Genomic DNA, 25,493 nt, shown 5'->3' on the forward strand with positions numbered 1-25,493 from the left:
GTAAATTTATTATTTTTATTAAAGTATATCAACACCTAGAAACAATAAGGGGCACGTTATAAATATGGATACAAAACGGTAAGTCAAAGTTTCACTTGAAGTAGAAAAGCTTAACTATAAGCTTTTTTTTAAAGTATATCAAAGGAAATGAACCATAAGTGTGTTAATCATAAAATGCCATTGTATGTATCACAAGAATATAAAACTTCTAAATCTTCTGGTTTAAATTCTTAAATAACTACAGGGTGACTAAATATGTTCAGGATGCTTTGGGCAGAAAAAGCAACTAGTTAAAGTCACCTGGCAAAATCAATTAATTCACTGTGCTACATTTGTTTGTTTGTTTTTTTAATGTATTGTGGTTTTGCTTATAAAGGTGCTAATTCATTGAGTTAATTCACTGGGTAAGGTTTTAAGACAATACTCTGATTTATACTTGTTACATCCCAGAATCTTTGGAGAAATTACCTTTGAGGGGGACTTCCTAAAATAGGAAAATCTGTTTTAAAATAGAGGCCAAAAATCCTTGAAATACTTTTTCCACTCCCTTGAAACAGATGTATATTTGAGATCTGTTTATAATATGTGAGACAGAGAATCATAATGATAAAGTTCCTTTTTATAAATAACTAGGCATGACACAGTGACATATCCATGAGAAGCCCAATAAACATGCTCCATGTATGACCCATCATTGCCTTACATAGTACCCCTAATTTAAAAGACTGAATTACCTTTACTGATTTATTTTGCATACAGCAAACTATTATCATTTAAGAGAAAACAAAATTGATGCTCAAAGCACTTCTGTAGATGATACAGAAGATACATGTTTGCACCGTAACCAGATCACTACAGGAAAAAACTACACAAACTACAGACAAAAATAATAAACTATCCATAAGGGATAAGTTCAATTTAAGGCTTCATATTTACAACATTTAATGGCTGAAAACCAAATAGCAATAATAAAGGAAAATGTATTTAAATAAATGCTTTCATGTGAAGGGAAAGGTTCACCCAGCAAACCCTCAGCAATATTGACCATAAAGACAGTATTATACACCAGTCTCATATTTAAGAGGATTCTGTCTGCCTTGTTAGGCTTCAAACAGCTCACAGAAGGTTGATTACATTTATGCTGCTTCTTAATAGAAGCAAAGTTCATAGCTTTGCATATGATGGCATCTTGTCAGGCTATAAGCAATCCTGAAACATAATTTGCATTTATCACCTCCACTTTTTGCTCCTGGCAGCATTAAGAAAGCCTCCTTTCTCAAATGCACAGATGTGCTCAGTGCGCACTTTCCAAATTATGTATAGGGAAATGCTTGCTCTCTATAACGTGCAATTAAGAAGAGCTCAGGACTTAATAAAATCTAGAGGGCAATGATATTTTCTAAGTCTTGAAAGTCTACTTGAAAGCTATTAAATAAATTCTATCTTAATTATTAAAATTAATTTTAAGTACGTTTTATTTTGAATAATTAAAAGAGTATCTTTAAGCAAATTCATAATGTACAGAGTTCAGCCTTGTTAATATGGAGACTTAAAAAAAAAAAAAAAAAACTAATCAAAGCCTCTGGCCAGAAATAAAATTGTAAATGATTTTGGGCTTTTTAAAAATGTATGTAAAATTTCTTACAAAACCATAACTGTTCTTTCCTTAAAAATATGTTCCCTAGTAGAATACTGAACTAGAAAACAGATCATTAATCAAACCACATTTTAAAAATGATTTTTTTAATATAAAACACTTTCCCACAGATCCAAGGAGATCAGAAAATTATGACGTCAGACCCAAAAACAGAGTGCTAGGGACCCAGAATAAAAAGCATACAATGTAAGAGACCAGATCACCTAATAAAAGAACCATAAGCTCACAATAAAGTAAGAGAGAATAGCTATACAAAAAACTTTAAAAATAAACACAGGGAATACAGTTAAAGAATCAAAATGAAAAGTGGGTACATTTTCATAAAAGGACATAAAAATTTTGTGAATATCATAACTACTACATAAATATTGTGTAAACCTTCAGATTTTGGTTAACTCTTTTGGGAGGTTTAAGGTATTGTTTTTTAATCTTAAATTCTTCACAAAGAAATTTACCTCCCTCTGAAATAGTAAGTCAAGTAGCACTTCAAGTTTTTTCCTTCATGGAAACAGTTGCTGGAATAGAAAACTACCAAAAGTTTTAATCAACTAATTTAATCTTTCATGCTTTAATATAGATTTTAAATTTAAACCTTTTCTTTCTACAGAAATCAATTATTGGTAATACATTGTTATTTTCCCTTAGCAAATCAAAGAAGCATTTAATCACACATTATAATACTAAAGAAAACATGATATAATTTAAAAAATTTGTTTATACCCTAACTTAGGACAATCAATTGACCTCTATTTCCACTTGAAAAAAGCATGAGAAAAGGAAGTTTCTACTAGTTTACTCTCAAAAAGGGGAAAGGTGGCTCTAGAGACCGACTCAGAAATTACAGTTGTCCATCATCAGCTAGAATGTAACTCAGGAACTGTTGTTTCTTCTAATTCCTGTATTTTGTCACACTTATTGCTTTCTTTGCCCTCTTGATATGTACGAAGCTGCTCCACAAAACCAGCATTTGGACATATGGAAGGTCTTGCATTTTTCACCAAAGAAAAAGCACTGGTAAATGAAATTTCTTCAGAATTCATTAGGAAGCCTATTATAATTGCAGCAGCCCTGGAAACTCCTGCATTACAGTGAACAAGAACCACTCCATCCTATAATAAAACCAAACAAAAATCTTCATTATTCATTTAAGAAAGACTATAATATAATCTTATACTACTTAAAATTATAAAATAAAAATATTCACTTTATCGATTTATTTGATTCAATCTATTCAATCATCAAAATACAATTCATTGTAGGGAATGAATGGGAAAAATCAATCAATTAACCAACACCTTCTCTTCCCACCTCCCAGAATTGAAATGCTGTGATGATATATTTGGAATTCTGAAACTACCTTTTATTAAACTGAAGTAATCTAGTAAAGTACACATAAAAGCCTAGTAACTTAGTAGCCACAAGTCTATAAATAAGAGAAAAATCACAGGAAATATATGTGGAAATATAAATAAAACCATAATCATAAACTAAACAGAAAGCTCGGGACATTCTAGGTACACATAGTGCTCCCATGAAGAAACTAGTATCACTGGCTTAGAAATCTATATGTAAAATGATCAGTAAAGAAAAAATTTTCTTCCCTTGGATATATTTTATTCTGGAGGGAAGTGACTTAAAACATAGTTAAACTTATGAGGTAGTAAAATGATGACACAAATAGCTCACGACAATGTAAAGTGGAAAAGGTAATTAGACACCAGCATGAGGTCAATAAATGAAAAACGTTTCAGGTAACTTGCAAATGATACTTTACAAGTGAAAAGGGACACAGTGCAAGGCCAGTGCTGATGGGGGTAATATTGCATTAATAATGAATGTGATAGATCTGAAGGATCAGCATTGATACAGGTTAGCTTATCTCAGGCCTTTAAAAAGTTAATGATCTAAATGAAACGTAGTGAACAGTGAGCACACCCAACAGAACCAGACATTTTAATTACTTCATTTCTTGATTCTTCTTTTCTTACAACACAAGAAACATGGGAACAAGGAAAAAACCTTACAACTGAAAATTTTCTGCCCAAAGCACACATTAACAATGCTATGTTTATGGCTTATTGGATTATTTTACTTTTACAAGGCAGTTTTCTTAGATGCATAAATCTATTGCAAAATTCCTTTTCTAGGTCTATTGTAACAAATTTGCAAGTGTAACTTATTTCAAGAAAACACAGATGATTCACAAGAAAATTAGTTAATATTTTAAGTCCTCATATCAAAAAGACAATTTCAATTGTTTATATACATTTTTTTTTCTTTTTTCCTTTTTAAAAAAAAATTTTATTGGAGTATAGTTGCTTTACAGTGTTGTGTTAGTTTCTACTGCACAGCAAAGTGAATCAGCTATATGTATACATATATCCCCTCTTTTTTGGATTTCCTTCACATTTAGGTCACTACAGTGCATTGAGTAGAGTTCCCTGTGCTATACAGTAGGTTCTCATTAGTTATCTATTTTATACATAGTATCAATAGTGTATATATGTCAATACCAATCTCCCAATTCATCCCACCCCCCGCTTCCCCCTTGGTATCCATACGTTTGTTCTCTGCATCTGTCTCTATTTCTGCTTTGTAAATAAGATTGTCTATTTATATTTATATATTTCAGAGTCATTTCCAGATATTAACTTTCTGTACAAGAAAAGCAAAACTCAAATATTCACTCTACATATACAGAATTTTTCTCACTTTGTACAATGGCTTTTTTATGAGACTTAAGACATTTTAAAATCATATTACAGTAACCAATGAAAACTATTAATGAACTTCTTTTAACTCAAAACAAATTAGATATTCCAAAGAAACTTGGAATCATAGGCTTAATAAGAGGTGCCCTCATGTCATTTTTAATGTTTCCTGACTGTATACTAGTTATCTCTATTTTATGATCCATACATACACTTTTGAAAATGAAACTAGCTTTATTTTCAATCTTATACACTGTGCAATCAGTTTTAGCTAATGTTTAATAATATTAGCATTTTCTTCCCTCTTACATTCTTTATATAACAGTTACTTTTCTGTTAGTTTCTACAGCCTTTGAATTTACCTATTTACCTTTTATTATTCCTTGGGTATCATATTGCCCTTGAAAGTATTTCCAAACAAACTACTAGCTTCATATCCCCTTTCCAGAACTCAAAGTAGTGACAATTAAATAATTTATAAAGCAATTTTTTCTTTTGCACTTGCTGTTGTCTTCTGCTTGAAAGGCCTTTGCTCCTCTCTTGGTCCAGCTAACTTTGGCTTCTGTTCTAAGAAGGCTGTCTCTCTCTGCGTGAGAGGAGGGCAGGAGGAATATCCAAGCCATCTTTGCATGCCTAATACTTAGTACAATTTTGGGCACATAGCAGGTATTCCAAAAATGTTTGCTAAGCAAACAAATTAATTTTGTTCTGCATTTCTGAGAAAACATTCTCTTAAAAAAATCAAATCACCATTTTGCTATGTGCAGATAGGAATTATGTTATGGTATTTCCATTTTATGCAGCTTGCTTTGTTCCCGTGTTGTTATGAATAGCCTTTCAATTAGATTGCCAGCTCCTTAAGGGCAGCAATATACATCCCTTGTATCTTCTCAGAGTAAGTAATTCATATTTTTTGACAGATGAACTGAGTCAAGTTCAGGTGTTTTGATATATAGAAAAATATATTAAAATACTAACAGTGGTTATATCTATATGGTGGAAGTGGGTGACCTTAATTTTTACCTATCTATATTTTCCAATTTTTCTACAATGTTATAAATTACATGTTTTTAAAATCACATCTTATAAATAATAAAGTAAACATGGAATATCAAATACACATTTTCATACTAACAAACAAAACCTTTTGCACATAAAAAAAGGGGGTCAAGTAAATATTCCTAAGAGAACTCTTGAGGCTATGGAGGTTACCTTACTACTTCCCTCTCATGTGTATTTCTGTCCCTTTGGGCATAAACCTGACAAATAATGCATTAGGCAGAGATACAGGAAGGACAGAGAAACCAAACAAACAGGGTTTTATAAGTACAGAGAGAAATGAGGAAAGACATGGGAAAATGGAAGACATTCCATCTGGCAGCTGTATGTAAAATGATGAAAACAACAAACTAGGACCTAGAAAGGTAGTTTTGAAATATGCAATTCACTGAGTAATCACATTTAATAATACTTGCATATACAATAGGCAAAATCATGAAGAGATCTCTTCTAGAAAAACATGAATGAAGAAAATTCAAGAATTCTGTTGCTAAAACTAAATATGTATTTCTCTAAACAATAAAGAGTTTTCAGGGTAAGGAAATATTGGCTGAGGCTAAGATTTCAGTAAAAAACATAAGGCTTGAGAAATTAGAACCTATTACAGAATTCAAATACATCTTGTAGCAGAAACATTTTATGCATCTCTTCGGATTACTTTGATGCCATCATCTCACCCTCAGCTTGCTCCACCTCAACTACAACCTCTGTGGCTGACTGCCTATTGTGCCTTGAAGCCTATTAAGTTTTGCTTGCCTAAGAACACCTGGCTCTTCTCCGATGGCAGTCTCTGCATAGACAGGTACACCCTGAGTTCTGCATTCTCTTGCTGCTTCTGAACTTGGATGGCAAGTCACACCACAGGGCACTGGGTTTGGCTTCAAGGTGGCCGCTGAAGGGGTGGGGTGCCACAACCTGGAATTGTGAGGTTGGTTACCTCTCCATGGGTAAACTTTGACCAATGGGAAATAGGAGCCGACAGATGGCCAGGCAGATAAATTCTCTCTCTTCCCTCCCTCCCAAAATCTGTACTGAGGTGCAGTTTCTTTGGACTCCCTGCCTGGGGATGTCTTGGGCACCACCCTACCAAGTACCCAGCTATTTCACTGTCAACTCATTGTGAAGTTGTGCTCAGCAAGGTAAACACATCATCTTACATTGCTTCTCATCCTTACCTGAGTCACTTCCCTTTCTTCTCACTCTCACTGCCTAGGGATTGCACCTCTCAAATGAAGCATCAGCTCTTAATCCTTGGCTCAGGTTCTGTTTTTTAGGAAACCCAAACTAAGGACAATTTTTATTAACTATTACCCATTTCACTTTTTACTTGCAACATGTACATATCTTCTAATATGAATACGGATGATGTCTACATTTTTCCTTTACCATCTGACGTATATTCTATATCTCCTTAGGAAAGCAGCTAATACAGAAACACTGTCACTTTTATTTCTAACACTGTTAGCTGGCCCACTGGAATGTGACAATCTAGAGTCTGTAAAATTTTTCACAAGAGAACAGACTGGCCAATACTAGGCTCTGAATTAGAAAACCTCGTCCTTTTCTTTCATCCAAATATCTGCTATTAAATAAGGTAGAATAGTGTCACATTTTTCCGGTAATCTAGAGGAAGGTATCGAGAAGAGTGTTGGGCACCTAAGGCACTCAATAAATATTACTAAATGAAAGGAAGGAAGAGAGAGCGGGAAAGAGATAAGGTAGAAGGGAGATCATCAGAATTTAATTAAGCTGGATTCTATTAACTGTCATTAATTGTCGGGTGCTCCAGGACAGTTAACTTTTCTCTGTAAGTGCTTCTACATTCCCATCTATTTATCTCACATAAATTTTGTAAGAATTATATACTGACTAAAAATGATGTCATTTCAAAGTATAATTATTGGTAACAGGCAGCCTAGAAGCCCTGCCTTGGATCAGTACCAAGATTGAAGTATTGTATTTTCTGTTGGTCTTCTAAAGTCAGAGAACCAATGGACAGCTTCTGATCAGCATTTTTATACAATCTCAGGAATATTAATCTTCATAAATACACTAACAGGACTAGAGCAGCCTCCATCCCACAGTCCACCTGATTACCTTGCAAAGTGGTCAGAGGGCAGGTGGTTAGAAACTATCAAATGAAACCTGAGTATTGGGTTGGCAAAAAAGTTCATTCGGGTTTTTCCATAACATCTTACCAAAAACCGGAAAGAACTTTTGGGCTAACGCAATACCTATGTACACAGGAAAATTCAGTAAGTAGAAAATTTTAAATCCGAATATTTCTCAGGAAGGCATAGGAAGATGAGAAATTAAAGTTAAAAGTAAATATCTCACTGAAAAAAGAGCAACTGGAAAACTAAATAGTTGTAGGAGTTGATGAAATATTGTTGAAGGGGAAATTTCATAATGGTTCTCTACATATTCATTACAGAAAGAATAAATATTGGATAATGGACCCATATTTTTAAATATCTGCTTTTGAAGAACTGTGGATCAAAACAAAACTTACCTTCATTTTTGCTTGTTCAATAAATTCAAAACATTCTGGAAAATAAGACAGGATATTGGTCTCAGGTAGATCCAATATAGAAATACTCTTATATACAAAGTCACTGAGGAAAGCATTTTCAACTCCATATGCAACATTGAGAATATGAGTCACCTTAAAGAGAAAAAAAAAGGTGATTTTTAAAAATTCTCATGAATTAGGTTAATTAAACAGAGACTGAGATGTTGAGAGCTGTAACAAGAATAAACAATTTAAGCATGAGTCAATAACACTTCCTTCAGGAAGCCTTTTCTGACTGCCTCATCCCTTACCAGAAGTGCTATTTCTATATACCCCCAAAGCACCCTCTACTTGCCTCATTATAGCCCTTACCACTGAGAGACCGTTTATCTCCCTCACTGTACTAGAAACTCCATGAGGGCAGGGACCAGGTTTAGCTTACTCACTGTTGTAAGTAAGCATTGTGAGTGAGCAGTGACCTTAGCACAGAAAGTACTTAAAATATTTATTGAATAAATCAATTAATGTCCATATAAAAACTTACGTAAGGGAAGTGCATCAGTAGCACACAACTTCCCTTTCAATAATTATTTCCCTATTTTCCTCTTGTATTCTTTGTAAGTACAATCATTCTCAAGTGTTGCTGCGCATTAGAACCACCAGTAAGCTTTTTAAAAATATCAATGCCACAGGGTCTCAAACCCGGAAATTCTGATGAATTAGTCTGGTTGAAAGGTGGGATGGTCATGAAAGATGTTCTTTTAAATGGTACACATAAGAAACCTCCTCGTCCATCTATGCATTCAGGCTCCTTTCCTGGAGTCCACCAAGCAAATGGAAGGAGCCATGTGGAAAGTCTATTAAGATAATCCAAAGGCTAAATAGACCAGAAATATGAGTCCCTGTTTCTTACCAGGACATGCTTCTCACTGTACTTATTCTCTCTCTTAGTTTGGATCTTAGGTTTTGCCTGATCTTGGTATTTTCTTGTATCTCATCATATTTTAGAGTACTTGTCCAGCCTGCCTCTCTTGCCCCCACTACCCTCCCAGCTATGACTTGGGCCGTGTCCCACTCCTTCCCTCGGCACAGCTAATTGGTTTCGGGTGGACGCCTGACTTTAAGCTAGACTGAGCAGATTATCTCAAGGAATTTAAAAAATAGGTGTGTGAGACAGCTAGAATGATCCACAAACTTGGGAGATTTAAGAACAGCCGTTTTCTATTAAGTGCTCAGGGAAGCTGAAAGATCTCTGCTCCCAAATGAGAACAACACAGATGTACAGATGGGGGCCATGTGCCAGCGGGAGAGAGAGGCTGTCCTGGATGGCCTTCTATTCTCTGGCATGGCCACTCTCTTCCCTCGGGTTCCAGAGAGCCCCCTAAATCATCATACACATTCTCTTTCCTTGCTCAGGTTTCTGTGGTCCACAATCGAAAGAGTATTGATTAAGACATTCAGGGAACTAGGCCTCATGAAGAGAAGGCCATAGGCTATTAACTGCCTTGTGGAAAGAAGACAACAGAAGAAAACCTCAAATCTACTCGAGAGACTCTTAAATAGAGAGCAGATGGAAGAACCTAGAAAGAAGGGAAGAACAGTTCTAGAAGATACAGTCTGAAATGTCCTTCTGCTTTCCCCAGTGAAGTCCCACCTGACTGTGCCAAGCTACTCTCTCACTCCAAGTGGACTTCTGGCCAGGACTACATGATTCTGCCCTGAATTAATAGATGTGCCAATGTTTTATAATATATATGTGTTTGCCTTACCTTTAGAACTATATTCTGCATTCCCAAAAGACCAAAAATGAGGTCTGACCACTTACAGAATATATCTGTATCTATATAGCTTCCCTGTACATCACAGGATTATGGAGACGACCCAATGAGAATCTTGGGAAAACTTGTTGAAAGGTAAAAGTGCTTTACAAATATTGTGGATCATTAAACTACCCAATGTCTAGGTAGTTTAGCTGCTTGGAAATGCAACTTACATATATATTGATTGAATGATCATGCTTGAAAAGAACTGTACTGAGTCTCAGGTCATGGTGGTGGTGGTGATGGGGACCTAGCCTAAAACCCTTCTAGTAATCAAGCATATTTCCAAAATGCAGTCACAGAGGTCCTAACAATGGTTGACCTTGTGATGCCCTTTATAATAGGGATAATAAGAATAGCCCCTTTATTGTGTACGTAGTATGTGCTAGGCATACAGGTTAACTCACTTCATCCTCACATTTAGGCATTATCAAAAAATTCTCTTTTGGGGCTTCCCTGGTGGCGCAGTGGTTGAGAATCTGCCTGCCAATGCAGGGGACACGGGTTCGAGCCCTGGTCTGGGAAGATCCCACATGCCGCGGAGCGACTAGGCCCGTGAGCCACAATTGCTGAGCCTGCGCGTCTGGAGCCTGTGCTCCGCAACAAGAGAGGCCATGATAGTGAGAGGCCTGTGCACCGCAATGAAGAGTGGCCCCCACTTGCCGCAACTAGAGAAAGCCCTCGCACAGAAACGAAGACCCAACACAGCCATAAATAAATAAATTAATTAATTAATTAATTTAAAAAAATTATCTTTTGAACTAGTTCAAAAATCACAACATTATTAAAAAAAAAGAAACATTAAGAAGTCTTGCTCTCACCCTGTCTCTTTCCACTCCATCATCTCCCACCCATATGGTAACCATCTTTGTTGGTTTCTTGTATATTCTTTTAGAGTATCTTTATGCAAATATTTTATGTACTCCCTTTCTTACACAAAGGCAACACCTTGGGTTTTTTCCCCCTATTTAAAAATGTCCTGGACCTGCCAATGCAGGGGACATGGGTTCAAGCCTTGGTCCGGGAAGATCCCACATGCCTCGGAGCAACTAAGGCCGTGCGCCACAACTACTGAGCCTGCACTCTAGAGCCTGCGAGCCACAACTACTGAGCCCACATGCCACAACTACTGAAGCCTATGTGCCTAGAGCCCGTGCTCCGCAACAAGAGAAGCCACCACAATGAGAAGCCTGCGCACCGCAACGAAGAGTAGCCCCCACTCTCCACAACTAGAGAAAGCCCGCGCACAACAATGAAGGCCCAACACAGCCATAAGTAAATTAATTAATTAATTAATTTTTTAAAAATGTCCTGGAGATCTTTTCATATCAGTATCTAGAGACCCTTTTTTTGTGTTCTTTTAAAAAGCTATATAGTATTCCGTCATGTGGGTGGACTATTGGTCATTTAACCAATTCCCTACTGATGGAAAAAACTATTGGTCATTTAACCAATTCCATTTTTAACCAAAAATGGTTACATTGGTCATTTAACCAATTCCCTACTATTATAAACAGTGCTGCAGTGAACAACTTGGAACATTTTATGTTACACTTAGTTTTCTATCCTTCATGCTTTATTGGGCATACACCAGGCACTCAATGAGTACCTTACTAATAAAACAACTATTATTACCATATCTAAACATTATAATGAAATTCCTATAGAAATTTCTGAAATGATCTGCCACAAGAGAATTTCTATTAGTTATTGCACTCTACTTAAACCCTAAGAAATCCCTTTGAAATGTGTCATGCATTTAAATCAATAATTTTGTTTTGCAGCATCCTTAAGTTTTTGTAGAAACCCTCTATTCAGCTGCTCAGCTTAGTTTTGCTTCTTCCAGGCATCTAACAGGATCTTTTATACAGAGACAGAATGATCTTTTAAACAGCAGCTTGGTTCACATCACCAGGATGAAAGTAATTTGAACTAGTGTATCGTAACAGGGGCTAGATAATAAAACACTTGCCAATGAAAAAATTTATCAGTTTTTCTAATTTTCATTTTTACCCTGAGAAATATTAATTTATTCATGTGAGCAAGACTCTAAAACATGTTCTACTCATGTTGAAATACTGATCTAAGAGGGTTCCTATCAGGATATACAGTCATTCTCATATCCTTATGCAATTCCAGGCCATTGTCTCTTATTGTCAGGCAGTTATTATTATAATAAAACAAGGGAAGTCCAGTTTAAACACAAATAAGTACATTGATAAGTAAACATATCAAATTAGTTAATGAATTGGTTAGTATTTATTTCCTTGAAGAAATTAATTACAAGTGTTTATCACATAAAATTTTCAGCCTCAATTTAATCAAATTTTTTTCTCAGAGCTGTGGGATGAAAGATGAGTAGGACAGGGTCTCTAATCCTCTAGAAGTCTGCTGAATAATAGAGGGGAAAACATGTTCACCGACAGTAATAATAAAAAGTAGAGGTGCTAAGAGCTACAGGAGAAGAACAAAGCGTTATGAGACCAGAAGGGAGGAACACATACTGAACTTGTTCCTTCTAAGAGCCTCCACGTTTGCTGTTCTCTCAGCCTTAAGTGCTCTTTCCCTGATTTAAGCACAGCTGACTCTGTCCTAAGGTCTCAGTTGAAATATAACACCCTCAGAGAGGCCTATCCCCCTGCCACTCCTCTCACTGCCTTGTTTCAATTCTTTCAGAGAATTTATTCTCATCTGAAAATATATTTTAAAATCAAGGACCTTACTGCTTGTTCATTTCTATGTCTCCTGCAGCTAGAAAGGGGCCTAGCATCCCACTTACATCGTGGGTGAGAGACAGGATTGCATTCTTTTGGCTACTCCCTGCCTCTTTCAAATCACTTCTTTTCCACCCTCCAGTAAAAATCCTTGCTCTTTGAGATTCATACAAGCTGATTATTCCATCTTATACCCTGCATTCCTTGGGCACCTGACCCTCAGTTTTCTGAGTCCTACCCCATGTCCTATCATTATCCTGGGTGACATCAATTTCCACTTGGGTTTAACAGGTCCCTGACGACCTCATCGCCAATGACCTTCATCACCACTCTCCTTCACCACCTCTGCAAGACCAGTGCCCAGGACTGATCCAGCTCTGATACATTAACTCGGGTATCCCACTCTTATCTTTCCATCTTCCACTCAGTTATTCCCTCTACACCTCACAAAAACCATCAACTCCTTGATCTTTCTATTTTATCTATCAGCCCCCCCTTGCCTTCACTTCCTTTGTTATTCAGCTTAGAGTCCATGGTCTACCTCCCCTGCACTTGACTGGTAAAAGTCCCCTCTATACCCAGACTGCTAAGCACTGCTGGAAAAAATTCACACAATACTGCAGTTCATGCCACAATTAGCTCATGAGAGCCAACCTCTCCTGAACCTTAGCGATGCTTAGCAACTATATTTCCCTAGTAGGCGCTCTCCCTCATTCCCCATATCAGCTCTTTCAAACTTTCCCTACTCTCCTAATAACTTTCAACCCTACCATCTCTTCATGACTCCCAGTAGATCACCTCACTTACCATTTTACAGTAAAAAGACAAGTCATCGCATAGGAACCCTTACCATCAAATCTTACCATCAAATTTAACAACTTTGCCTACACCTGCATTCACCCTTTCCTTCTACCTTCTTAATACAGAGCATGATGTGCTCCCACATCCTTTATGAGGCTCATTCTGGCACCTGTGTTTGGGGTCACACTGCCTCCTACCTTCTTGGCCCTCTAGCCACAATTCTTGCTTTCCTGTATTTTCAATTCCTTTCTCTACCATCAGCTTTATACATGCTCAAAACTCTCCCATCTCCCTCTTTTGATCTCATCACCTATGGGTCTTCCTGCTCTCTTCTCCCCTTTTTTGGTGTGATCATTTCCTCCACTTCTCAATCTTTTGAAATCTGGCTTGGACCTCCAATTCAAATGAAACTGTTCCCACTAAAGTCACTAACAACTTCTTTGTTTTAAAGTCCAACTGTTGTAATTCAGTCCCAACAATACTTAAACTTTCGGCAGCATCTGACACCGCTGACTCTATCCTCCATAGAACTCTCTGCTTTGGCTTCCATGACACCACAATTTTTTTACTTTCCTACAAACTCTTACAGTACCTCCTTTCCCACTGCAGATTCTTCTTCCTTTGACTATTCCCTATAAGTTGGTATTACTCAGGGTTCTGGTGTAGGCCTTCTTCTCTGCTCACCTTGCCCCAGGTGATTTCATCTACTCCAATAATTTAAATCACTACTTACAAGCTGAAGATTCCTGAATCTCTATTTTTACCTCTCTCCTGAACTTCAGACCCCATATACCCACACTGTCTATTGAATAAGTTTACTGAGATTATCCACGGCATCTGAAATTTAAATTATTCAAAATTGAGCTCATTATTTTTCCTGCAAAACCTGCTCCTCCCTACCTTGTTCCCTATCTCATGGGATGACACCAACCCCACTTAGTAACCCAAGAAAGCTGAATATCACCTCTGACTCCTCCTCCTTTCTCAACTTCACCCTCCCTTCTACTCTGTCCTGCAAGTAGTCAATCATTAACTTTTGAGAATTCTACCCTCTTAAAAAACCCTCAAATCCATCCACTTCTCTCTACCCCTACTGAATCCTAATCTAAGCCACCATCATCTTTTTTCAGATTGCTGCAACATCCTCAAAACTAGTCTTCCCATCTCTAGCTTGAGCAACCCTCCAACCTATTTTCCACACTGCCTCTAACCAGCCATCTTTCTAAAATGCAAATTTGATCCTGTAACTTCCCTCCATAAAGCCTTTCAAAGGCTTTCCACTGTCTTTTGTATCAATTCCAAACAGTTTACTCTGGCTTACATGGACTTTTGTGATCTGACTCACGCTTACTTCTCTGGCACTGTCTCTTGGTACCCTTCTTTCTCACACTCTCTATTCTAGGGTTACTAAACTTCTTTTCTTTTCCTGAAAGCGTCAGCCTTTCTCTTGTCTCTGGGTCTTCACAGAGCCATTTCTTCTATCTGAACACTTTTCTGTCTGCTCCCTCCTCACCCCCTTCAGAGCAAAACTTCAATATTATTTCCTCCAGGAAGACTTCCCTGACCTTACTATCCCCAACCCAACCCAAACAAACATGGGTTAAGGGCATCATCTCTCATGCTCTCCAACAGCACCTGCACATCCCCATCAACACATACAATACACTGTACTGTAGCCGCTTATTTGTCTTTCTTGCCTCTCTGCCCCTCAAATCATAAACTTCATGTGAACAAGAACCTTTTGCATTCCTCAAACCATAGCAATTCCATGACCCTGAAATCGTGCTTAACAAAATAGTAGATGGCTAAATTTTTTTTTCAGTAAGTATTGAAATAAGTAATAAATCACATCAGTTGTGTGGGGGAAGGTGGGAAGAGATAGCATTGGGGAAGAAGTGGTATGTGAGTTGGGACTCAAGCCATGGGTAGATCTTGGACAAGAAGAGAAGAGGGAAAGGTCTATTCCACACAGAGGAACTACATAAGCAGAGGCAGGAAGAAGTGCCTCCAAAGTCAGGTTCATGACGATACGTAAAGGGAGACTGAGAGAAAAAAACTGGAAAGATGGATTACAAATTCACATATTTGAATTAAGTGCAATAATTTTTGTAACTTTATTAAAATGATAGCCAAATCTCACCAATCCAACTCTGAAATGGACCTATGCAGTTTTTCCTAAATAAATGTAACAATTAAAATACTTCCTATACACAGTGCCAGACCTGAAGCATTTCTTTTTACCTTGTGCTTTTTCAGTGTATCCAGATCATGAGCAGCATCTTGTGACCCTATAAGAAATAAATCACATCACCTTGAACATGAAAATAATCATCCTGACTTTTAATCTAATTTTTGCAACAACTCTGTTAGCTATTCATTTATTTTAAGAAATGCAACTTGGGAGGACCTCAGTCCAACTTTCTGAAAGATAATTCAGGAACGTTCATCAAAAAATATTCATCTTGTATATACTCTTAGACTCTGAAATCCCACTTCTAGGAATTCTTCCTAAAAGTCCTGGATATTGCAAAGATTAGCTATCAGGATGTTCTTCACAGTGTTGTAATACAAAATAAACTCCACAAAAACAAAACAAACAAAAACACCAACCAAACCCAATGATGGGGGTTGGGTTATATTAAAGATAGTACAATTATGTAGTGAAAATATATACAGCCCTTTGAAATGAGAAATGTAGAAGAATATTTATGACATGGAAATATATTCTCAATATATTATGTGATAAAAGCAGGTTACAAAACATCAACCATTTTTGTAAAAACAAAAACTATGTATATGCTTCAAAATGGACAAGAAATATACAGAATAAAATGTTAACAGTAGGATTATAGGTGATTTTTTTCTTTATGCTCATGTGTACTTTTTACAATAAATATCTATTTCTTTTGTAACTTAAAAAAGGATATTTTTAAAAAGACACCCACAAAATGATTTAGTGCCAGCTGGTCTGGGAACACCCAGTAGCTTAGAGCAAACACTGCTGGTCTATAGAATTCCACCCACGTTCTGTGTACCACTAGGGCTGTATCCTTTTCCAGTTTCTTCCGGTCAAAGTTGGCTTTCTAGACCTCTCACACTTGGAAAATGACTCTAGGTAATAAGCAAGGTTATACATGAGAACAACTAGTTAAAATAAGTGAGTGACACACTGAAAAAAATAGGGCATTTATTATATTAAGATTTCAAGTATTTTACTTTCCTGAATTAGGTTCCATTTCTATAAACAACATTTTTCTCACCTTATCCACCTGGGAAATCTGCCAGCTTCTATTATGTGATTTTAGGTAGCTGGAAGGCCAGCAAGTATGCTGGTTGGCCAATATTCTCTTGGTAATACGAAGCTCACAGGCTCCTTACTGAGTCTACATTCAACTTTATTTAAAAGTTAGCCTATCAAAATATTAACATTTGTTAAAGCTGGATGGTGGATATGTAATTGTCTGTTATAGTATAGTCTGTAATTTTTCACACATTTGAAATACTTCATAATTTAAAAATAATTTCTCAGTTTTCTGTAGGAAGTCCTATTCATCTCCAGGGGGGAGAAATGGGTTCAAATAAGTTAACTGAAATTTGGTGGTTTAATATGCATGTTATCTTTTAAATAATAATTCTACACTGCCTATTTCTTAAAATAGCAAAAAAAAAAAAAAATGCATGAATGAAATTCTTTTTTTTTTACCCAAAATTGTCATTATTATATTTATCAAACCTGTATACTTTCATTATTTCCATTAAATACACACACACACACCAAACAGAACAGGTCGGTTATATTCCAGAGTTGGCTGCTATATTTTGAAAATGACTTCCAGAATATGAATACATTGTTACAAATTTAGTGTTCTTGAGACCAAAAATCAACTTGTATCACTGCCTTTTCAAACAATAGGAAAATTACATGAGTGTTAATAGTGTGGGGGAATAATTTTAGTCAGCACAAATGGACTTCAGGTAATTGGCTTGTATGTTTCATCTAATACTTGGTAGTATTCAGTTCACGTTAATTCTCTCTAAATTCCAGATATAAACATCAGCTTTTCTCCAATTTTAAATGATTGCTTTGTGTTGCAGTCTTGCGTTAAAATTTTGTTGGAAAAACACTTATCATTAAAAGAAATAAACACTATAAATCATTATAACAATGTGTTATTTAAACCTTTGTTTTGAAAAAGTAGAATGTTATCCTTTTATAAACTATCTTAATCGAGATTTTAAAACAAATATCAATTTTAATAATTTTATGAATTTAACAGTGGCAACATGAATCTATAATTGTGTTAAACTTAATAGAACTGAATAGCAAATCAATTTTAACAGTATGGTAATTTTTTAAATAACAGAAAAAGTTGATGAATAGGACTACAACTAAAGAAAGAAGTCTAATAATAATAATAATAACTTAGTTATATTTTACATTGACACTTACAAACCACTAATATTCATGACCTTGGCCAAGAATTATTAAGGAAATATTACAGATGAAGTAACTGATTTAGAAAGTATATTACGTGCTACTGGAGTTGGGACTTCTAACAAGTTCAATGTGTTGCAATCGTAATATATGTATCATAAAAAATAGGCTACGTAAGATCTCCAGAATCCTGTTTCTATTTTTAAGAGATCTTTTTTTATGAAAATACTAAATACTGCATAAATTCTGGTGCAGCATGTCTTGATTTACAAATCTCTATTTTCATCATCAAAAAATTAAACAAAAAAATTATTACTGAAATAAGCCAAAAAGATATTATTACAATTACTGAAAAGGGAAATAAATAATATTCCAAAGAGAAATGTTTTAAGAAGATTTGTAGGAGTGAACATTCATAAATGGATAGAAATAGGAGCATAAATTCCTATAAGGATAAAGTAAAATAATATTTGTAAAATAATTTTACAAAATACAGAGCTTTTCAAATTTAATGTATTATTTGCCTCCTAAAAATACTGGGCTTCCAGGATATCAGAAATCCTCTACAACCTTATAAAGGATCCCAAGATTTTCACCTAGAATTGAAGCAAAGATCTCAAAATGTCACCAGTTGGGACTTCTTAACAGGATGGATATAACAAGAAATAATTGTACCTTTTTAACTACCCAAGAGAAATGGAGTTTTTCACTTTTACAGATCAAGTTGGATATAAGAAAAGTCCTAGTGATTTTTGTTGTAAAAATATAATTTGCAAAACCTAGGACAAAAATATTCACTGACTAAGATCTTTTATCAACTTGTTAGGTAGTTCAAGGTCCTATGTAAGATTTTTGAAATGCAGAAGCTTGGGTGAATTTATGAGCTAACTAAAAAAGACAGATTATATTTTGACAGCTTTCTATTTTCTTTATTTCCCACCCAAAACAAAATTTAATTTCATGTAGTGCTAGGTGGGAGCTGTGTTGCTTTGAATAGATGAAGGAAGCTCTTTGAAGCAACCTAGAAACAACCCCTGCATCATTCACGTGGAAGAACTTTAGATGTAACCATCCATAGGTCCCTAGGAATAAGTCGCTTGTAACTGGGCAGAAGAAGGTCTATCTACCTCTCAGAAGAAAGGAGGTTGTACCTGATGAAATTATCCCATTTCCTGGTCCAAAGAGGCGACCATATAAGGACTAGTTTCAGAAGTCCCTCCCAGCACTCGCTCAAGATCCTGGAAGGGTTCCAATGCCAATCTGAGAACACTACCTTGATCAGCTCACTTTGCATAAGTCTAGATAAAAAAATAAGCGAAGTTCATGAAAACTCTGAAAGGGTGAATGATATTTTTAAATTCTACCATAATTATTTTAAGGCATTATTACTACAATGGAAGCCAAATAACCAAAACATGTGCCTTGATATATTTCCTCTCCTAGAAATGGTGTGCAAATCCTGGGTGCACCTTCCGGACTAGCTAAATGACCCACTTCATTTTTCACGGGGCTGCAGAAACTGATTGGATATATTTATTTGGTGAAAAGACAAGTCATGTAACAATACATATAATACATAATACAATAACAACTTATATTGATATGTTTCAAAAACCTTTTCCAACCTCAGGACAACCCTATAAGATAAGCATATACTGTTACTTCAGCTTTACAGATGGTTTTTTTGGAGGACCAAAGAGAATAAATGACTTTCACTAGCTCATCTAGTTATACGTAGAGCATGGCTAAAAGCCTGGACTCCCTGAGTCAGTCTATGTAACAATGGAGAGCAGGAGTGTATCAGACTTGAGCTTGTGCAAGTTACTTAACCAATCTTAAGTCCAGTTCCCATCTGTAAAATGGAGCTGATGATCCCTGCTTCACAGAGTTTTTAAAAGGAGTGAGATGCTATGCGCACTCCACATAATACCTGGCCATTTCTGACACCCAATTCAGTGCTCTTTTTACTCAAGAGGGGCTTGGCTGTATAAATACTAACAAATCATTGATTTTTCCAAGTCTTAATTTCTCTATTCACAAATGAAAAATAATTCAAACCTACTTAAAACACTGTTGACTATTTTTTAAGAATACCGTATCATATTCTTGCCAAGCTGACAAGTTTGTACTTTTATAACTGTGCTTCATTTGTTATTTGTGGATTATGCTTTGTATAGGGAACCTGTATTTTCCATAATACAAGAAATCATAAACCATCAGATTCATAGCTATAAAATATCAGTCCACCTTCTCCTAACACTCCAAAAACAGACACCATGAACAGATGTGGCCACAGGAGGCATGCATTCCATATGGTTTGCAACCCTAGAGCAGGCAAAAAAGCACTTGTCTTTTGAAGTATTAACTTTTCTATAACTTCAACCCTTGTCACTTGTACTTTTGCCTAATAAAAGCATTCTTTTTACTTTGATAATCTTTAAGGCTATATCCTTTTATTATCCAAGAAAATACAACATCAATGTGTTATCCTCCAGAGAAGTTAGGAAAACAGGAAGAAAGCTTTTAGAAAGTTCAAATACCAGGTGCTATGCGTTACTAGAATCTATGCCTCTTATGTATATAGTGGGGCAGAAACATCCCTGACTAGCTGGTGTAGCTAGCTAGTGCAAGTTCCATATCCAAAAAAGGAAACATTTCAATTTTCCAGCAGTTTAGCTGATAGTACAGACTATTATTATTAGGGAGGAAAACGTTAACTAATATAGTTAAATGAACTCAATAACTTAGTGGCAAATCAATATACTCACCCAGGAGCAACCATGGCTTAATAACACCAACTTGCAGGTCCAAGCTAAGGTCCTGCACATAACCACAACCTTCCCCAGTGCTCGGCTCTACTTCCTCCACAACATGAATTCTGGCATCTTTCCAAGTTTCTATAATCTTCTTTCCAGTTAGCGTTGTCACCCTGGTGCATTGCTTCCTGAGATTATTCCGGGAGAATGCCTTAATTTCCTGGTTAAGGGAGTGCATTACATGAGCAGTGGCTAAGAACAAACACAAGCAAATCCAGCCAGCACAGTGAAGGACCGAACTGCTAGTCCCTTAATGTTCAAGTAACAAACGCAGCCTCAGTGGTTCACTGTCCTGCAGGTAACTGTATCAGTCACACGCTGGGAGTCACGATGTTCCAGCTCCGTTTTTCCCAGAGCCGCAATGTAAGGGGAAATCTGATTGGCCAGTGAGAAACGGGCGCCGATTGGATGCTGTTTCTCCTTCCGGTTGGCCGAAAATTAATTACCCCTCCAAGAGTTTTCTTACTGCTGCTATTTAAAGCTAGCTTTATTATTCACACCCAATGATAAAATATAAGACTTAATGGGAGAGAAGGCTGATATTTCCTCGCTCCTTAAAAGCAGTGGTTTTCTGGATATGTTCGATCGGTGTTGCTTGTGGTGACCTGGGTATCCCTCCTGCTCTGGTACAGCTGCGGAGTCACAGTGCAAACCTTCCTACTGTGCAGAACCGTGCCTGCCCGCCTGCTTTTAGGCTAATCCGGGGGGCTACAGCAGACGTTGAAAGTTATTCCTCGCTTCCTATGTGTTTCACACTCTTTCTTTCTGATGTTACTGCCAAGAGGAACATTTACTAGATTAAAAACAAAAACAAAAAACTGTTGTGCAGACTTGTAAGGTAACAATTTAAATGAAACCTGCAAAAGTAATTTTCTAATTATGTTTCTATATTGCAGGTTAATAAGAGCTTAATACATTTTTTCCCCTGACTTCTCGCCTACATTTTCATTATCAGTAAAACTGCAGAATAAGTCTTCATGCAATAAATATACACTCTGTTTATGAGAGGCATTGGCCGCAAGTCTTTTCATACATAGTTTCAGAAATTGGGGATGCAAACATCCAAGTTTACAAAACAGATCAATTATAGAACGATTTTGATTAGAAAAGGATGATGTGTTTTACCAAAGAAATCACAGATTCCTTTAAATAGAAAATTTTCTTACCCCACTTAAAATAAAATGCAATTTTATATGGACTTAGACACAATGTATAAACACATGTATAAAGTGAAGCTGCACTTAGAGAACACTTATTCACAACAATTTATTAAAATTTTTGTTGTTGTTGAAAATGACTTAAACCAAATTTCTCCATATTGAAAAGAGTGATAAATCAGCCCAGACTAGCTACAGGGCATTCTAAAATGAAGAACTGAAGAACTTTTCTGCATCATTTAAACCATCATGTGTTCATCAAAAACAACTCTAACTCTCATATATCATTCCATGTATTTATCACAAAATGATAAATTTTGATCATAAAATGATCAAAAAGTTTACCAGCTATTGAGCACATACTACATGCTAGGTCCTGTGCTTACAAGCAGTTTTTAGATTCTTAGTGTTATATGTCAGGTGCTTAATGATGTTTTACACACATTATCCCATTTGCTCTTACCACAAATTTATTATGTATATAGTATTAAATCATCTACATTTTACAGCTGAAGGAACTCAAATGCAAAGAGTGCAAATAACATATCCTACATTTCACAGATCATAAGTTTAGACCCACAGGTAAAATTTAGGTTTGTTTCCATCCAATACCTTAGCTCTTGTTTACTATGGAATACTCCCTGCCCCCAAAATAGTTGTAGTTAACAAATATTTACTGAGCATCTACCATGTGCCAGGCACTGTTATAGTCCCTGGGGATACAACAATGAATAAAAACAAAGTCCCTTCTTTTCTGGAACTTATATCCAAATGGAGGGAGGACATGGACAGTCAATAAATAAATCAACTATAACTATGTTAGGTCATGAAATAAGAGCTAAAAAGAAAAACTAAGTGAAATAAGGTAACAGAGTGAAAGGGCAGTGTGCTGTTTGCTATAGGTTGGTGTGAGAAGGTTCCTCGGATAAAGTGAAATTTGAACAGAGACTTGAATGAAGTGCAGGAGCCAGCTCTGTAGATACCTGGGAGAAGAGCTTTGCAAGTGGAAGGAACAACAAGTGCTAAGACAGGAGTATACTGGTGACAGGTAAGAGTTGGGGAGGTTTAAGAAACTGCCACGTGGCAAATGTGGCTTCAGAGGGTGGCAAATGTGGCTTCAGAGGGTGACTGAAGGGAAGAGTAGTGGGAGAGGAGGAGGTCAGAGAGAAATGGTAAAGACTTTGGATTTTATTCTGAGTGAGATGGGAAGCCACCAGACAGAACAGAGGAGTGGTGGATCCTGTGTTGTGCTACCCATTTCCCCCTTCAGTGAATACCTGCTGTCTGGGAGTGCTGCTGGCTGACTGGAAATGATCCCTTCAGGGGCTGCCTCAGCTACAGAGGGCTGCCTTGCCTGAGGTAGTACCCTTCATGGAACAGACCATAACCAAGTCTGATTGATGAGGGAATATAAAGGCCTGGCTATCTTAGCCCAACTTGAGACAACTTTAAAAGGCCCTTCCAGCTTCGAAGGCCAACATGTGGTTGGCCAAGACTGTCATTGGGCCTGCATAACCTCTTGACTTCTGTCCACTCCTGACCCTTCCATTCCCTTCTACAAATGTTGATCCCAAAAGCACTCCTTAAAAAAGTCTTGCATGCTAAACACTACCTCAGTCACTTCCAGAGATACCCAATGTGTGATAAGTGACATGGTACTATGCTTATGCTGCAAAAGGATCTTCCTGGCTGCTGTGAGGAGAGGGGGCAAAATGGAAGCAGGGAGATTTGTTAGGAGGCTATTACATTGGCCCAGATGGAAGACAACAGTTACTTGGGCTAGAATGGCTGTAGAGGGGGAGGGAAGACATAGTCAGGTGCTAGATATATATGAGAGCCAAACCAAGAGGATTTATTAGTAGACAGATGTGGGAAAAATTAGGATAATTCCAAAGTTTTTTGGCCTGAGCCACTGAAAAGTAGATTTTCCATTTACCAAGAAAAGGATGGTGTGGAGATGAAAAGTTCAGTTTGGGACATGTTAAGTTTAATATGCCTATTAGTCTACCAAATGGAAATGTCAAGTGGGAAGCTATACTTAGGAATCTGGACTTCATAGAAGAGATCTCTGCTGGTGATGTAAGTTTTGGAGTAATCAGCTTAAAGATGCCATTTAAAGCCATGACGCTGAATGAGATGATCTAGTAGTGAAGGTTGATAGAGAAGCCTGATATGTGCCCTCATTTAGGGGTCAGGAAGGTGAGAAGGATCCAGCAAAGGAGACGAAGAAAGAGAGATCTCGGAAGTAGGAGGAAAAGAAAGAGAGAGAGGTTGGAGGGTATAAATAAAGTGTTTCAAGAAGGACAGTGTGATCAGCTGTGTCATATGCTGCTGATAGTGATGGGTGAGATGGAGACCGAGCTCTTACACTAGAGTAAAGTCCTCCTCAGCAAGACCAGATGCTATGTCCCAGCACTAAACAAACATTATTTGATTCAATCTTCATGACAACCCAGTGAGGGAAGTAATATCTACCACATTTTTACAGAGCAGGGCATTTAATGTGCAAGTTAGTCTAGTTTTTGGACACAGAGTTTGTGTTTGTTTGTTAGGTTCTAGTAGCAAAGATGGTTGAACACAGTTCCATCTTACTCAAAAAGCCATGTTCTTTGCACCACATCATTCTGTAATGCATGAGTAGAATTGTTGATTACAGATTGGTAGCTGCAGTCCCTGCTTATAATACCGTAATACTAACATGCCTGCAATAGCATTGGATACTAACATTGGATACTAACATTCTTAGACTCTATCCCACTTAGCTGTTCATTTTACAGAAGAGGAGCCAAGTTCCAGAGAAGTAAACTGATTTGCCCAATGTCACATCATTCATTGTCCCTGGTCTCTTAACTTAGTATCTAATGCTTGTTCTACTGCATTATATGGTTATCTAAAAAGTCCTTTAAGGGAAAAATTCCTTTTCATTAAGCTAGCCTGAGCGCAGAAGAGTTGGAGTTCTGGCAGGAGAAAAAGAAGAAACAAACTGTTAGGAGACCCAGGCCAGAGGAAGAGAGTAGGAGCCCACCCATGGGAGAGGCATTGTTTATCCTGGGACAGGTTTGGTAAAAGATTGTCCTGGAAGAGGGAGCACATCCTTACAAGGACTAAGGGGTCTGGGGAAAAGGGGAACGTGTGAATTGAATATATCCTGGAATTTGTTCCCATTCCCACCATATAATTTCTCTCTCCTAACAGATTTAAGGTGTCTATGCCAAATGCTATGCATTTTCCTAGTATTATCTCTAAGCATCACAAGAATCTCACTTTTGGATAAAGTACAGTTGACCGTTGAATAATACAAGTTTGAACTACAAGGGCCCCCTTATACACAGATTTTTGTCAATGAATACTGTACTATAGTACTACACAATTCAAGGTTGGTTGAATCCCCAGATATGGAACTATGGATACAGAGGGCCAACTGTAAAGTTACATTCAGATTATTGACTACTTGGTGGCTCAGTGCCCCTAACCTTGCATTGTTCAAGGGTCAACTGTAATTGAAATGCAAAGAGCTAGTAAGCAGTGACTCTTGTACTCAATCTCAGATCTGTTGGATCCCAAGGCCCACGTTCATCCCACTACATTTACACATTCTGACATATCACATAATAAAATCACCCTGGAAATATTTAATCTTTATCATCTCAGATATGATTTATATGGGTAAAAAATATTTATAAATAATCAAAAATCCATTTTGCATTACAATTTTTGGCTGAGTTAATAGTCTCAATTCTGCATTTCACTGAGAACACAGACACAGCCTGAAATGAATACAGAAAAAAACCAAATTCCTTGCATGGTTATA

General features: G+C 36.8%; 1 protein-coding gene and 1 long non-coding RNA gene across 3 annotated transcripts; both read right to left on the reverse strand.

The window, feature by feature from the left end:
• On the reverse strand, nucleotides 1-22,781 carry DUSP19 (dual specificity phosphatase 19). Of its 2 annotated transcripts, none has more exons than XM_082397614.1 (4): nucleotides 20,478-22,781; nucleotides 15,516-15,562; nucleotides 7,940-8,092; nucleotides 1-2,766 (listed from the first exon to the last, which is right to left on the reverse strand). In XM_082397614.1, exons 1-4 carry the CDS (start codon nucleotides 20,701-20,703, stop codon nucleotides 2,512-2,514), a joined length of 681 nt encoding a protein of 226 aa, XP_082253740.1. In that variant the 5' UTR covers nucleotides 20,704-22,781; the 3' UTR covers nucleotides 1-2,511. The 2 variants fall into 2 exon arrangements, with proteins under 2 accessions (XP_082253740.1, XP_082253741.1); XM_082397615.1 differs by having other exon boundaries at nucleotides 2,632-2,766; nucleotides 7,940-7,974.
• LOC309631336 lies at nucleotides 10,009-15,508 on the reverse strand. Its single transcript, XR_014246204.1, has 2 exons — nucleotides 10,522-15,508; nucleotides 10,009-10,210 (listed from the first exon to the last, which is right to left on the reverse strand). It is a non-coding gene; the product is annotated as an uncharacterized lncRNA (long non-coding RNA).
• Nucleotides 22,782-25,493: the final 2,712 nt, after the last annotated feature.

The sequence above is a fragment of the Balaenoptera borealis genome (assembly GCF_965194805.1).
Source record: "Balaenoptera borealis genome assembly, chromosome: 6".
Lineage (NCBI taxonomy): Eukaryota > Metazoa > Chordata > Mammalia > Artiodactyla > Balaenopteridae > Balaenoptera > Balaenoptera borealis.